Source organism: Sphaerodactylus townsendi, unplaced genomic scaffold, assembly GCF_021028975.2.
Source record: "Sphaerodactylus townsendi isolate TG3544 unplaced genomic scaffold, MPM_Stown_v2.3 scaffold_115, whole genome shotgun sequence".
Classification (NCBI taxonomy): domain Eukaryota; kingdom Metazoa; phylum Chordata; class Lepidosauria; order Squamata; family Sphaerodactylidae; genus Sphaerodactylus; species Sphaerodactylus townsendi.
Window position 1 is genome coordinate 1 of NW_025949683.1, and position 13,514 is coordinate 13,514.

A 13,514-nucleotide genomic window follows, 5' to 3' on the forward strand; every position below is an offset into this window, starting at 1 on the left:
ACCTACCTACCTACCTACCTACCTACCTACCTACCTACCTACCTACCATCTAGTTTTGTGACATATAAAGCACAGAAGTTCATGCATTTTATTTCCTAACCCAGTTTCTATTAAAGTGCTTGTAAATTAAATTGAGGCTTGAGTTAATGGGGATTATCTCTACTTTTCCAGGTGCACCTTTTGACCCTACCTTTGTTCTGAGTCGTACTGTGTCCAATGTGATCAGTTCTATCATCTTTGGCAACCGCTTTGACTATGAAGATAAGGAGTTTCTCTCTTTGCTAAACATGATGCTGGAAATTTTCCGTTTTAATTCAAGCTCAGTGGGGCAGGTAAATTTTTAAGGATGAGTTAGAAAGGGAGAACATTCTGGACTCAAATGTTAAAAATGTGATCATATGTCTATGTTCTCCATGTTGGCAAACTCGGAATGTTTCTCATAAATAGGGATGTTTGTTCTTCCTCTACCCCATCCCGGCAACTCCAAATTACAGCTTTACGAAATGTTCTCTGGATTCATGAAGTACCTGCCTGGCCCTCAACGTGACGCCTTCAAGCATCTTTCTGGGCTAGAAGAATTCATTGCAAGGAAGGTGAAAGAGAACCAGGAGACTCTGGATCTGGCCTGTCCACGAGATTTCATTGACTGCTTCCTGATAAAAATGCATCAAGTATTATTATAACTATTATGGTTATTGTTTTATATTATTTGAAACTGCTAGTAGAAATTTGGTAGCTGCTAGAACAGAAGATATAGTATTTTGATGGGAAGGATGAAGTGTTCATGTGGGGTGGGGGCCTAAATAAAACCAACCATCTAATTTTGGAAATGAAAATACCATGATGTGTGAATCCTGTTCATTTGCACACCTGCAACACAGACTATTCTACTTTTCAGAGACACTACATGAGTTTCTCATCTGTTCTCTGTTCCCTTTCTGCTCCCTTTGCCTCACAAGCAATCTCAACCCAAGGTGTTATGTGAACTGTTCCCTCATACAAGTTTCCTTTTAACTTAATAGACAGTAGGCATTTGATTTTCAATGTTCCATGAACGTCCATTTTCCTCAGTTGTTCGATCATGACCTCACACCAGCCCAATGAAATGTGTGTGTTTGGGGGGGGTGGGTGGCAGCAGGGAAAGAAAGCATTTCAGAAGGTGAAAGTCATATTTTAGCTTTTCCAGCATGATCAGTGAAACATGTTTCCATTTTCTTCTGCCAAGGAAAGGGAAAACCCACACACAGAGTTCTTCCTGAAGAATCTTGTTATGACAACACTCAACATATTCTTTGGTGGAACTGAAACTGTCAGCACAACCTTGCGCTATGGCATCCTGCTTATGCTGAAGTTCCCAGAAATTCAAGGTACTCATGGAAGGAGGGAGAGTGCGCCGGGAAGGGGGGGGGGTAAAAGAGGCTTTCTCTGAAGTATGTCCAAAATTTCAGAGAATTTTGTAGACTACCAAATGTGTGAGTTCTTCAGCATGTGCCCCAAAGACTAGGTGGAAATCATCGAAAGCTGTGCAATTAGTCCATGCAGCTGGCTTCCCAGTGTAGTTATGGGGAGTTCCTGCCCAGGAAATGTGTTCCCAGAATATTTTTCTCCACCTTTCTCCAGGATACTTCCTGTGTTCCCATCTGTGAACCATGCTATGGGAAACAGAACTGCAGCAGCCAATTTGATTCCTTGTTGGTTCTCAGGAAGGTCTGACTATAAATGAACCAGTTCAAATGCCATCTTTATAGCCTGTGGTTTTTCAACAGATAAGGTTTATCGGGAGATTGATCGAGCTATTGGCAGGAATCGTGGTCCCAACATGGATGACTGTTCACAACTGCCCTACACTGAGGCTGTGATCTATGAGATCCAGAGATTCGGTGACATGCTCCCCAGGGGGCTAGCACGACGCGTGAACAGTGATACCCAGTTTCGAGGATACACAATTCCCAAGGTATGGTTTATGGCTCAGTCAACTTCCCCAAGAAGCTGTCATCACAGGTGAACTAATGTGATCAAAATGGGAAATTTGGTTCAGTTGCAAGAGTTAAATACGTTATTACAGCAACATCAAGAAGTCATTAACATAACATTAACATCATTAACATGACAATATTAAGAAATAATTAACATGGCAGAAATGCAAGTTATCTATTCTGTACTATTCTTTGTTCTGTTTTTCTCTTCCAAAGACACATAAAATCTTAAAATTATTAGGATGACAGGAACAAGGATGTTTGGGACTCAAAATCTGAGGGTGCACCCAGCTTGCCAAAAATTCCAAAGTCATTCCCCATTATCCCCACTTAAAGGGAAGAAGAAGAGGCCTCGCAGCCACCTCCTGCCAGAATTTCTCTAATTATGTATCTTCTATTAATTTTCAACATTTGCTCAGTATTCTTTCTTCTGTTTTTCAGCCCTGGCACTGTGCTCCGGAATCTTTAATTCTACAGTAACAGTCATCTTCCTCCCCTGAAGCTTAGCATGTTTAACATGTCTTTCAATCAGCACTTGCGCTCCAGAATTGACCATCTTCTGTATGATTTTCTGCTTAGTGCCATGTTTTTCTTTCTCATTTCTTCCCAGTGGACAAGGTTTTCTTCTCTTTAAAAAGAATGTTATTTGTTTGTGTGCTCTTTTTTCTGTTCACATAGTTTTTCCATCTCTTCCTGTGAATTCCTTTGGTCTTTTTCTTATCATTTTGGGACTCTCCAGTGGTGAGATTCCAATAATTTAACAACCGGTTCCAGTGGTGGGATTCCAATAATTTAACAACTGATTGTTTACAAGCACCATTTTAACAACCGGTTCTGCCAAAGTGGTGTGAACCTGCTGAATCCCACCACTGGGACTCTCCCATCAGAAAATGGCTTTTCAATCTGTAATCCCCCTTTATCCCACAGTCTTCCAAGGATGCAGAAACTCTTCCTATGGATTGTTCTGGTTCATTCCCCTGATGGGGTCGCAATGGCGGATTCCACATGGGCCAAAAACAAGTTTGAAAATGGTGTGAAAATGGTGTAAACCCTTTTACACTGTTTTAAACCATTTTCACACCACTGTTTTTGGCCCACGCGGAATTCGCCTATGTTTGCTATTTAAGGGACTGTCCTGGGATCTAATGACATTTCCTTAAATAGCAAACCACACATGTGGTGGGAGGACAGTTTAGAAATCTCCCAGATGTTCTCTAACCCTTGGTGGCTTAGTTGGCCAGTTCCTTCATCTTACACTTGCGTGGCCCGCAGCTGCTCCCAACATCTTGTGCCTCCTGGAAAATGCTTGGACCTCATCAGAAAGGATAGCTTTGGCTCATTCTAAGGGTGGGGAAGGCCTCATTCTAAGTGCAACAGGTTTGGATGCAAGGCTTCCGTGGTTTCTTTTCAGGCTTCTGTGCTTGCTTCTTGTGTTGGTTGTACATATAAACTGCTGATAAAGGCTGTGTTGGTTGTACGTATAAACTGCTGATAAATAATATGACTCTGAATTTTTCCCTCTGCAATCTTGAGCATCCTCAGTCAAAATTCTTGAGGTCTATCCTACAGCTCCCAAACAACATTTCGAACGCTGCATTGCGTATAGAGACTGGCCTAATTTCAGTACAAGCAAAACTATGGACACTCTCTATACTATATTGGCTCAGGCTATGCTATTGCCAGAGGGGTCTTGCAAGACTTGTCTTGTCTGACATATTTGTTCCCCTGTGGCTTAGAGCAGTTTTACGGAAACTTTCACATTATGGACTCTCTAAACAACTAATTACCAGCATGAATTATGATAGAGCTAGGGATCTTGTTAAACTTAGAATCATAGATGTCGAGAGGCAACACGATCTGAATAAACTTAAACACCCAATTTTCAGTAAAATAATGCTGAATAAACTTTCAATAATGCCTTATCTTACTTCTTTGTTTAACGTTAACTATGGAAGAGCCTACAGCCTACTCCGTTACACCACCCTTTCGTCCAACTATACCAACGGGATTTATAACAAAGTACCAACTGAGGGTAGAATTTGCAGTTGCCAAATAGGAGGTGTTGAAAACTCGGAACATATATTATTTGAATGCTCATACTATGATGAGATACGTTGGATGCTTCTGTCCTTTGACCAGACAAACTCTCCTTTGGCTAAGAAAGAAAAGGTTAAAATACTGTTATCAGATACCAATAAAAATCTAACGTATTCTGTTGCCAAGTTTGCCTGGATATCAAGTAAAATCAGGAAGGCCCGACAGAGCACTACTGGCTCTGCCAGCTAATTGTAAGGATGGCAATTCTGCCTGGTTCTCTCCCAGCCAGCTGGCCTTGACGGAATGCCTCCAACCGGGCGATGGGCCAGATTCGGCAGCAACAACCTTGGTGGACGGCTTATCTTGCTGTCCAGGATGAGCATTCCGTTCTCATGAGATGGGCCCGGATGGCCCAGGGAGGGGGGAGGACTCGGGTACGTTATAACCTGTAGTTTGGGCAGGAGGTCTCATTCCTGTCATATCGTGTGTGTGTGCTTTCTAAGATGTCTGAATAAAAGGACTTATATTCAAAAGCCTTTTATTTCTGCTCTTTGGAATTCCTTACACTAATCCTTATTATTAATTATTATTAGACTGACCTTCTACTCATTATCTTGAGCTGATGTTCTGAGTTCCTGAGGCCTATTATCTGCATTTTGTTAACTGTTTTAATCTGTATATTTGTAATATCTGTAAATTTTATGATTTTAATTCTTTTGGATCTTGTTGGTCAATGACCGTAAATAAACTATGATGATGATGACTCTGAATTTTATATTACCATATAGCTAATTTGTCCTTTTTTATTGTTTGTTGTGGCCAATGTTCCATATTTTCAAAACTGACTACACACACTCACACATACCAGGTGGCAAAATTCCTAAAGTTCTTTGAAAATTTTACCATTGGACTGCCAAGCCACCATTTCCTTTCCAATAACAGTCCTCAAAAAAGACTGAGTAACAACCAGCTAGCTAAAGCTACACACCAATACAATTACACTACCTCAAAAACACCTTTCCACACATATTTGCTGGTAGATCTTATGGTTTAGTAATTTCTTTTTTTTTTGAGTTCTTAATACGTTATTAAGTTAAAATATTGAAAAATTTCAAATTCCATAAACTTAAAAAGAAAAACAATATCCTGCATGACTTCAATTAAGTAACAAACATAAATTACATCCGCTTGACCATCAACTTACTTACATTTCTTTATATTTATTATAAATTCCATTTATTAGTCATAAATTTAAATCAGTAAGACAGCCTACGTAATTTGTTATCCTTCCCTTCCATCACTCCAATTATTTTCTCTTTCTCTGATTTCAGGGGACTGAGGTTTTCCCTTTGCTGGGCTCTGCACTAAGAGACCCCAACTATTTTGCCAACCCTGATGCATTTGACCCCCAGCACTTCCTGGATGAGAATGGGAAGTTCAAGAAGAATGATGCTTTCATTCCATTCTCCGCAGGTGAACGTCCTATCCAGCCCCTCTCCCTGTCTCCCCAACCCCTACAAGAACTCACTTGTAGCCAGACTTTGCTAGCTAGGCCAATAAGAAAACTCTTCTTCTTTTTACTAGGCAAAAGATATTGCTTTGGGGAACGACTGGTCCGTATGGAACTTTCCCTTTTCTTCACCAGTATGATTCAGAACTTCCACATCAAATCTCCAATCCCACCAGAAGAAATTGATATCTCCCCTATGCTGGTTGGTTTTGCTACCATTCCGCGTGTTTATGATATCTGCATGATTCCACGTTGATTCTCTTTCAGTAGCAATAAAAAGCATTTCCGAATTTGGCTATCCAAAAAACAAAAAATGAAATACTAGTCTTTTCCTTACCAAATATCCTCCCACATTCTTTTATTCCATAACATCTTTGTTGTTTCCTTTGCAAATGCAACACTAGTCAGAGAAATAAGCAGAGATTGAACCATTCAAGGAAGAAAGAAATTGCGGAAACTGATTGGAAACATTTACATATCTTTTGTGACCAGAGAACATGTGTGCTCTACCCAGAATGAGGGTTGGGGCTATTGTTACCCAGGTGGCAATGTCTGAAGCTGCAGGAACGGTGTTGCTAGTTGCTATGCGTATTGATTGAGGGTGGGAAACATGTTCAGGTGAAGTCCCTCTATCAAAGTCCACAATTTGGCACACACCTTGGTCTGAACTGTCTATGACACCAACAGAGGTGACTGATAGGGCACTGCCAAGAAATAGGCTCTCCTATCTTGGCATGGGCTCGCCTGCCAACCTTCTGAAATAAAAAAATAGACACTGTAATGCTGCCACCTTAGCAAAACAAAACAAGAAAACCCCAAAAACATCTTAATGAGCATCTGGATTGGGTTTAAAGCACAGCCACGTCCTGATTTCACCTTTCATAGCCCACCTACAGGAGTGCTGAGCTGAACTACTAAGAACCCAACTCTTCCACTTGGAGAAAATGACATGGATTTGAGAGGTTGACTGGAGGAAAAGCATTTCTCCATTAAACCTTCTAAGCTTACACATTCCATACAATGTAGATGGAGAGATGAACACAATATCTATGGCCAAATCTGACAGAAACAAGGGCCCTTTCCGCACAGGGCCAAAAACAGCGGCCCAGGGACGGAAAAACACTGGTCCCTGGGGAGCTGTTCGCACAGGCAGTGCTGCTGCAACACACCAGGGCCGTCCTGTGCAGCCCCGAGCAGCGCGAAGGCACCGCTTTCCACCTCCCTTCCCGAGGGAACAGCACCGCAAACAGCACCGCGCCGAACACGCCGCTTTCCCATCCCCCCTCTCACCTCGTCCTCCAGCGTCAGTCTGGAGGGCTGCTGAGACCCACCCTGCAGCCCTCCAGACCAACGCTGGAGGACGAGGTGAGGGGCGGGGACACAGAAGAGGCGGCTCCGTGCAGAGCTGCCTCTTCTGCACCGGCCTCTGCAGGGGCCACTCACACACTCCCGTGCGAACGGCCCCCTTCCCTCCACCAGCTTAATTTCTGCCGGTGGAGAGGCGCCCTTTCCGCTGTGCAGAAAGGGCCAAGGACTCAAACTGCAGGAAGCCAGATCTGGGGATCTGCAAACACATTTATTCTCTTCCCTCTTGAACACCCCCTCCCATCTTCGCACATGTGAATAGCTCTGTTATGGAGTTCTGAGCATCTCAAGACCAATAAATAGTCTTCTGCCTGGAGCCTCTGCTCCTCCCTCCCCGCTTCCTGAGGCCCTAGGCAAGGTCACCTACTTAGCTATGTTACCAACCACAGAGATTTAGAACAAAAGGTCCATTAACATATGATAAACAGGTGTATGAAAGGATGTCCCCCTGCCCATGTGTGGTCTTGAGGCCTGAATGGTTTAGTGCAAGGGAGGGCAGGTGCCTGACACATACAGTCCTAAGCTCTCTGCTAAGGTCAAAATGGTTCCTCAAGTTTTTGAGCCCCTCAAACTCCCCAGACCAAGAAAACAGTTCTTGAGCCAGGCATGCAGATTCAGCCAGTTGCAGGAACTGCTAAGCACAACATAGTTGGTTGGTGGTTCTGAGCCCTCTGATCCTCAGATCTTTCTTTTCCACCCCTCTGCATTATCCAGAGCTGCTTTGCTTGGAGGGAGACTACAGAAAGAGCTCACATAAGAGAGAAGCTCATCTTTTTTTCTTTACCTGCCCACATCATCCTGAGTTCTATTGATCTAGAATCCAGCATCAAGAATCTAGAAAAGAGAACTCTGACCAGAGAGGAGTGTGAGGTTCTGTCAGGACCAAAGCCTGAATAGTAACGGTCAGGCCGCAGCCATGCCTGGCCTGGCATCTCTCACATCCACACCCAAAACCACATCTGCGCTGGCATTATCATCGCCCAAGGCTGGGAAGGTTTTCGATTGTTTGCTTGCAACTTAGTTGCACAGGCAAACCGCTTCCTTATCTCCAGCTTCCTGCAGGAGAAAAGCATCTGCAAATGTCTCAAAACAATACTTATTTCTCACCATCTTTTCTTATGCTGATGTTTTGGGAATGCGAGGGTTATGGGGAATATGGGATGAGCCATGTGGCTCAGGAATATACTGGGGTTCAGGGGACAAAGCACCAGCTTTGGCTTCCTGAATCTGGGGCTGACAACAGTTCCAATAAAGCTCTTGAAACTTTCCTGAGTCTTGCACTTTCCTGAGCCCTGGCATTTATTCCATGGAATCCGACACTGACCGTGGAGGGGGTGCCCGTTCCCACTGCTAATTCTGCCTGATGGTGCCTTTCCCATGAGGAGGTAGCTTGTGAAGCTGTATGCTCCCACGCATGATGTTGTCAAACCTTGGATTTGGAAATCACGGAAACAGTAGATTTGTTCTAAAACCTTTATAGGTAACATCGTAAAAGAGGAATGTAGTGATTCCCACACAAACCCCTTACCTATATCCCGTTGCTCCCTCCCACAGAGTCAAACATCTCCTACTCCCCTCTACAAACTACAAAGCATTCACTACAAAGCATTGCAAGCCTGGGAACAGTTCACATCTTCCTTTGATAAGATCTGTGTCCAGGATACCCTGGGGCGCCAAGGGGAAGACACCGGACTTTCGCCCCACATCAGAGGATAGTAAGCCGCCATTTGACACTGACTCAGTCCTGACATTCTGCCCCCTTTAAGACTTCCCCTCACCCCGGACAGTCAGGGTAAGCCCGGTGGAAAGCTTTCACTAAATGGGGGGCTTGCACATGTCCCGAGTCCACCCATTTATTGTGCCCGTCCGGGAAATGGGTCCAGGCAATCAGGTACTGCAAGCGGTTGCGATGCACTCTAGAGTCCAGGATTGCTTCCACTTCATAGTGAGGCTCCCCCCACACGCGGACTGGTGTGGGCACCTCCCCCCGGGGATGCTATTTGTCTGGGGGGTACCTCCTTGAGGAGGCTGCAATTAAAAACAGGGTGTATGGATCTCAGATTCTTTGGCAACTATAGCTTGTCAGTCAAATGCTTAATCACCCTAAGCACAGCGAAAGGTCCAATATATTTCTGCCCTGGCTTCCTACACCCCTGCAACCCCCTCAAGTTCCTGGTAGACAAATATATCCAATCCCCCACCACGAGAGTGATGGGGCACCATTTCTTATTGGCTTTCTGCTTGTGCCCCTGTTTAGCCTTCTCCAGCACCTTTTGCATGGGACCCCACGCTTGCCAGATAGACTGTACCCATTCCTGGAGCCGCACCACCACTGTTGTACCTCCCCCAGGAATGGAAAGGGTTTAGCTGACTGGCCCAAAACGACCTCAAAGGGGTATTTTCCTATGCTACTATGCACTGTGTTGTTATATGCAAACTCGGCAAAGGGAACCAAGTCCGCCCAATTGTCTTGGTGATAATTGATGTAACACCACAGATATTGTTCAAGGGTAGTGTTCATGCAATCACTTTGCCCATCTGTTGGCACATGGTAAGCTGAGGAAAGAACTTGCTCCGTGCCTAGCAGCTTGAGAAAATGGGACCAGAAATGCCATACAAATTGGCTGCCTCGGTCTGAAATTATTTTGTTGGGGGCAGCGTGCATTGGGCGCAGATCCACCCGTGTTCTGACTACTGTGATAAAAGTATTAACGTATAATAACTCAAAAGGATTTGCTCAAGGATCTGCACTTAGGATCTGCACTTAGGATCTGAACAAAGGGATCTGCACAAAAGGATCTGCAAGTTGTGTTTGTCCATTATGAGTAGGAGCAGTTTGACATGTCAGGAAACTTGCATTCAACACGTTTGGGGTTTTACAGGTATTTACTATTTCAGCCAAATCCATGTTTTGCAATCCTGGGCAAATACTGTTAACATATCATTGGTTAATGGGATCTGCTCAAGACGCCACTTGTGATTGTCCATGATGAGTAGGAGCAGTTTGACATGTGAGGAAACTTGCATTCAACATATTTGGATATTTACAGGTATTTACTATTTCAGCCAAATCCGTGTTTTGCAATCCTGAGCAAATGCTGATAACATACCATACGTCAATGGGATCTGTTCAAAACTCCACCTAGTGTTTGTCCATGATGAGTAGGAGCAGTTTGACCCCTGAGGAAACTTGCATATACACGTACTTACTATTTCAGGAAAATAGCTGTTTTGCAATGCTGTGCTAAAAGTGTTAACGTATCATAGGTCCAAAGGATTTGCTCAACACTCCACCTAGTGTTTGTCCATGGTGCGTAGGAGCAGTTTGACACGTGAGGAAACTTGCATTCAACACATGTGGTTTTTTACAGGTACTAATTCTTTTAGCCAAATTCCCATTTTGCAATGCTGTGCTAAAAGTGTTAACATATCATAGGTCCAAAGGATCTGCTCAACACTCGACTAGTTTTTATCCATGATGAGTAAAAGCAGTTTGACACATGAGGAAACTTGCATTCAACAGATTTGGATATTTACAGGTACTTACTATTTCAGCCAAATTCGTGTTTTGCAATCCTGGGCAAATACTGTTAACATATCATTGGTTAATGTGATCTGCTCAAGACGCCACCTAGTGTTTGTCCATGATGAGTAGGAGCAGTTTGACATGTGAGGAAACTTGCATTCAACATATTTGGATATTTACAGGTATTTACTATTTCAGCCAAATCCGTGTTTTGCAATCCTGGGCAAATGCTGTTAACATATCATTGGTTAACGGGATCTGCTCAAGACGCCACCTAGTGTTTGTCCATGATGAGTAGGAGCAGTTTGACATGTGAGGAAACTTGCATTCAACATATTTGGATATATACACGTACTTACTATTACAGGCAAATAGCTGTTTTGCAATGCAGTGCTAAAAGTGTTAACGTATCATAGGTCTAAAGGATCTGCTCAACACTCCACCTAGTGTTTGTCCATGATGAGTAGGAGCAGTGTGACACATGAGGAAACTTGCATTCAACACATGTGGGTTTTACAGGTACTTACTATTTCAGCCCAATTTCCCTTTGGCAATGCTGTGCTAAAAGTGTTAACGTATCATAGGTCCAAAGGATTTGCTCAACACTCCACCTAGTGTTTGTCCATGGTGCGTAGGAGCAGTTTGACACGTGAGGAAACTTGCATTCAACACATGGGGTTTTTTACAGGTACTAATTCTTTTAGCCAAATTCCCATTTTGCAATGCTGTGCTAAAAGTGTTAACGTATCATAGGTCCAAAGGATCTGCTCAACACTCGACTAGTGTTTATCCATGATGAGTAAAACCAGTTTGACACATGAGGAAACTTGCATTCAACACATTTGGGTATTTACAGGTACTTACTATTTCAGCCAAATTCGTGTTTTGCAATCCTGGGCAAATACTGTTAACATATCATTGGTTAATGTGATCTGCTCAAGACGCCACCTAGTATTTCTCCATGATGAGTCAGAGCAGTTTGAACCTTGAGGAAACTTGCATTCAACACGTTTGGGGTTTTACAGGTATTTACTATTTCAGCCAAATCCGTGTTTTGCAATCCTGGGCAAATGCTGTTTACAAATCATTGGTTAATGGGATCTGCTCAAGATGCCACCTAGTGTTTGTCCATGATGAGTAGGAGCAGTTTGTCATATGAGGAAACTTGCATTCAACATATTTGGATGTTTACAAGTACTTACTATTTCATCCAAATTCGTGTTTTGCAATCCTGAGCAAATGCTGTTAACATATCATTGGTTAATGTGATCTGCTGAAGACGCCACCTAGTGTTTGTTCATGATGAGTAGGTGCAGTTTGACCCATGAGGAAACTTGCATTCAACACATTTGGGGTTTTACAGTGACTTACTATTTCAACCAAATTCATGTTTTGCAATCCTGGGCAAATACTGTTAACATATCATTGGTTAATGTGATCTGCTCAAGACGCCACCTAGTGTTTGTTCATGATGAGTAGGAGCAGTTTGACCGGTGAGGAAACTTGCATTCAACACATTTGGGTATTTACACGAACTTACTATTTCAGCCAAATTCGTGTTTTGCAATCCTGAGCAAATGCTGTTAACATATCATTGGATAATGTGATCTGCTCAAGACGCCACCTAGTGTTTGTCCATGATGAGTACGAGCAGTTTGACCCGTGAAGAAACTTTCCTTTAACATATTTGGGACTTTACAGGTACTTACGATTTCAGCCAAATTCGTATTTTGCAATCCTGAGCAAATGCTGTGAACATACCATACGGCAATGGGATCTGTTCGAAACTCCCCCTAGTGTTTTTCCATGATGAGTAGGAGCAGTTTGACCCGTGAGGAAACTTGAATTCAACACATTTGGGTATTTACACGTACTTACTATTTCATCCAAATTCGTGTTTGGCAATCCTGAGCAAATGCAGTTAACATACTATACCCCAATCGGATCTGTTCAAAACTCAACCTAGTGTTTGTCCATGATGAGTAGGAGCAGTTTGGCCCATGAAGAAACTTGCATTCAACACCTTTGGGGTTTTACACGTACTTACTATTACACCTGTGTTTTGCAATCCTGGGATAATGCTGTTAACATGTCATTGGTTAATGTGATTTATTTATTTATTTATTTATTTATTTATTTATTTATTTATTTATTTATTTATTTATTTATTTATTAATCTTATATACCGCCCAATCCCTATATTCTCTGGGCGGTGAACAACAGTATAATTACGTATAGGTTTTTAAAGAATTAAGTTAAAAGCAGCAGATAATAACAACAATGCCCGCAATAGTACCAATTAAATGCTCCCAGAAGGGGAGGAAAAGAGTGGGGCCCATAGGTGGTAATGGCCCGAAAAACAGGAGGGTGAAGGGGGCACTCATCAGCGGCTGGACACTCCAAAAGCCCGTGAACAACTCCGTCTTGCAGGCTCCCGGCGGAACTCACCAAGATCCCCCCGCGAGGGCCCTCGACAGTTGGAGGAAGAGTGTTCCGACAAGTAGGGGCCAGGGTTTTCAAAGTCCTGTCCCGCTGCGGACGCCAGTCAGCATCATTGAGGGGCCAGGGACAATAAATTGGCCTCTGCTGAACTATATATTCCTAGTAACATCATATGGGGTATCGCAGTCCTGAAGGTATGAGGGTCCCAGGCCGCGTAAGGCCTTAAAGGTAAGTACCCATACCTTGAAAATGATCCGGAATTCAACCGGGAGCCAATGCAGGCGACAATAATATTGGTTGAATATGGTCACCGGAGGCTCATGGAGTTAGCAAGTGGGTTCTATTTTGGACCAGTTGTAACCCTCCCGACCAACCGCGAAGGGTAGTGTCCGCGTAGAGCCAGTTACAATAGTCCAACCTGGAGGTGACCGCTGTAATGGATCACCGCGGGCCAGGTCCATGTGGGAGAGGAAGGGAACCAGCCGCCGGGCCTGTCGAAGATGGAAAAACGCTAACCTCGGGTTATATGGGCCACCTGGGTCTCCATTGAAAGAGACGAATCCAGGTGGACCCCCAGGCTGCGGACTGAGGGGGCCGGCGCCAATAAGGCCCCCTCCCACACCGGCAGCTGGAAATTCCCACCCTCCCCCCCACGGCC

General features: G+C 43.6%; 1 protein-coding gene across 1 annotated transcript; it reads left to right on the plus strand.

Moving 5' to 3' along the window:
* Nucleotides 1-220: 220 nt before the first annotated feature.
* LOC125424829 (cytochrome P450 2A13-like) lies at nucleotides 221-5,945 on the plus strand. Its single transcript, XM_048482258.1, has 5 exons — nucleotides 221-671; nucleotides 1,226-1,367; nucleotides 1,767-1,954; nucleotides 5,345-5,486; nucleotides 5,598-5,945. The coding sequence occupies exons 1-5, from the start codon at nucleotides 450-452 to the stop codon at nucleotides 5,777-5,779; spliced, it is 876 nt and encodes a 291-aa protein (XP_048338215.1). The 5' UTR covers nucleotides 221-449; the 3' UTR covers nucleotides 5,780-5,945.
* The last annotated feature ends 7,569 nt before the right edge of the window (nucleotides 5,946-13,514 follow it).

Bases quoted from the DNA above. Each gene is read 5' to 3' on its own strand.
- LOC125424829 (XM_048482258.1), top strand. From the start codon at position 450: ATGTTTGTTCTTCCTCTACCCCATCCCGGCAACTCCAAATTACAGCTT. The intron at 672-1,225 runs GTATTATTATAA...TCTTCTGCCAAG, and splicing joins TCCTGATAAAAATGCATCAA to GAAAGGGAAAACCCACACAC. The intron at 5,487-5,597 runs GTGAACGTCCTA...TCTTTTTACTAG, and splicing joins TTTCATTCCATTCTCCGCAG to GCAAAAGATATTGCTTTGGG.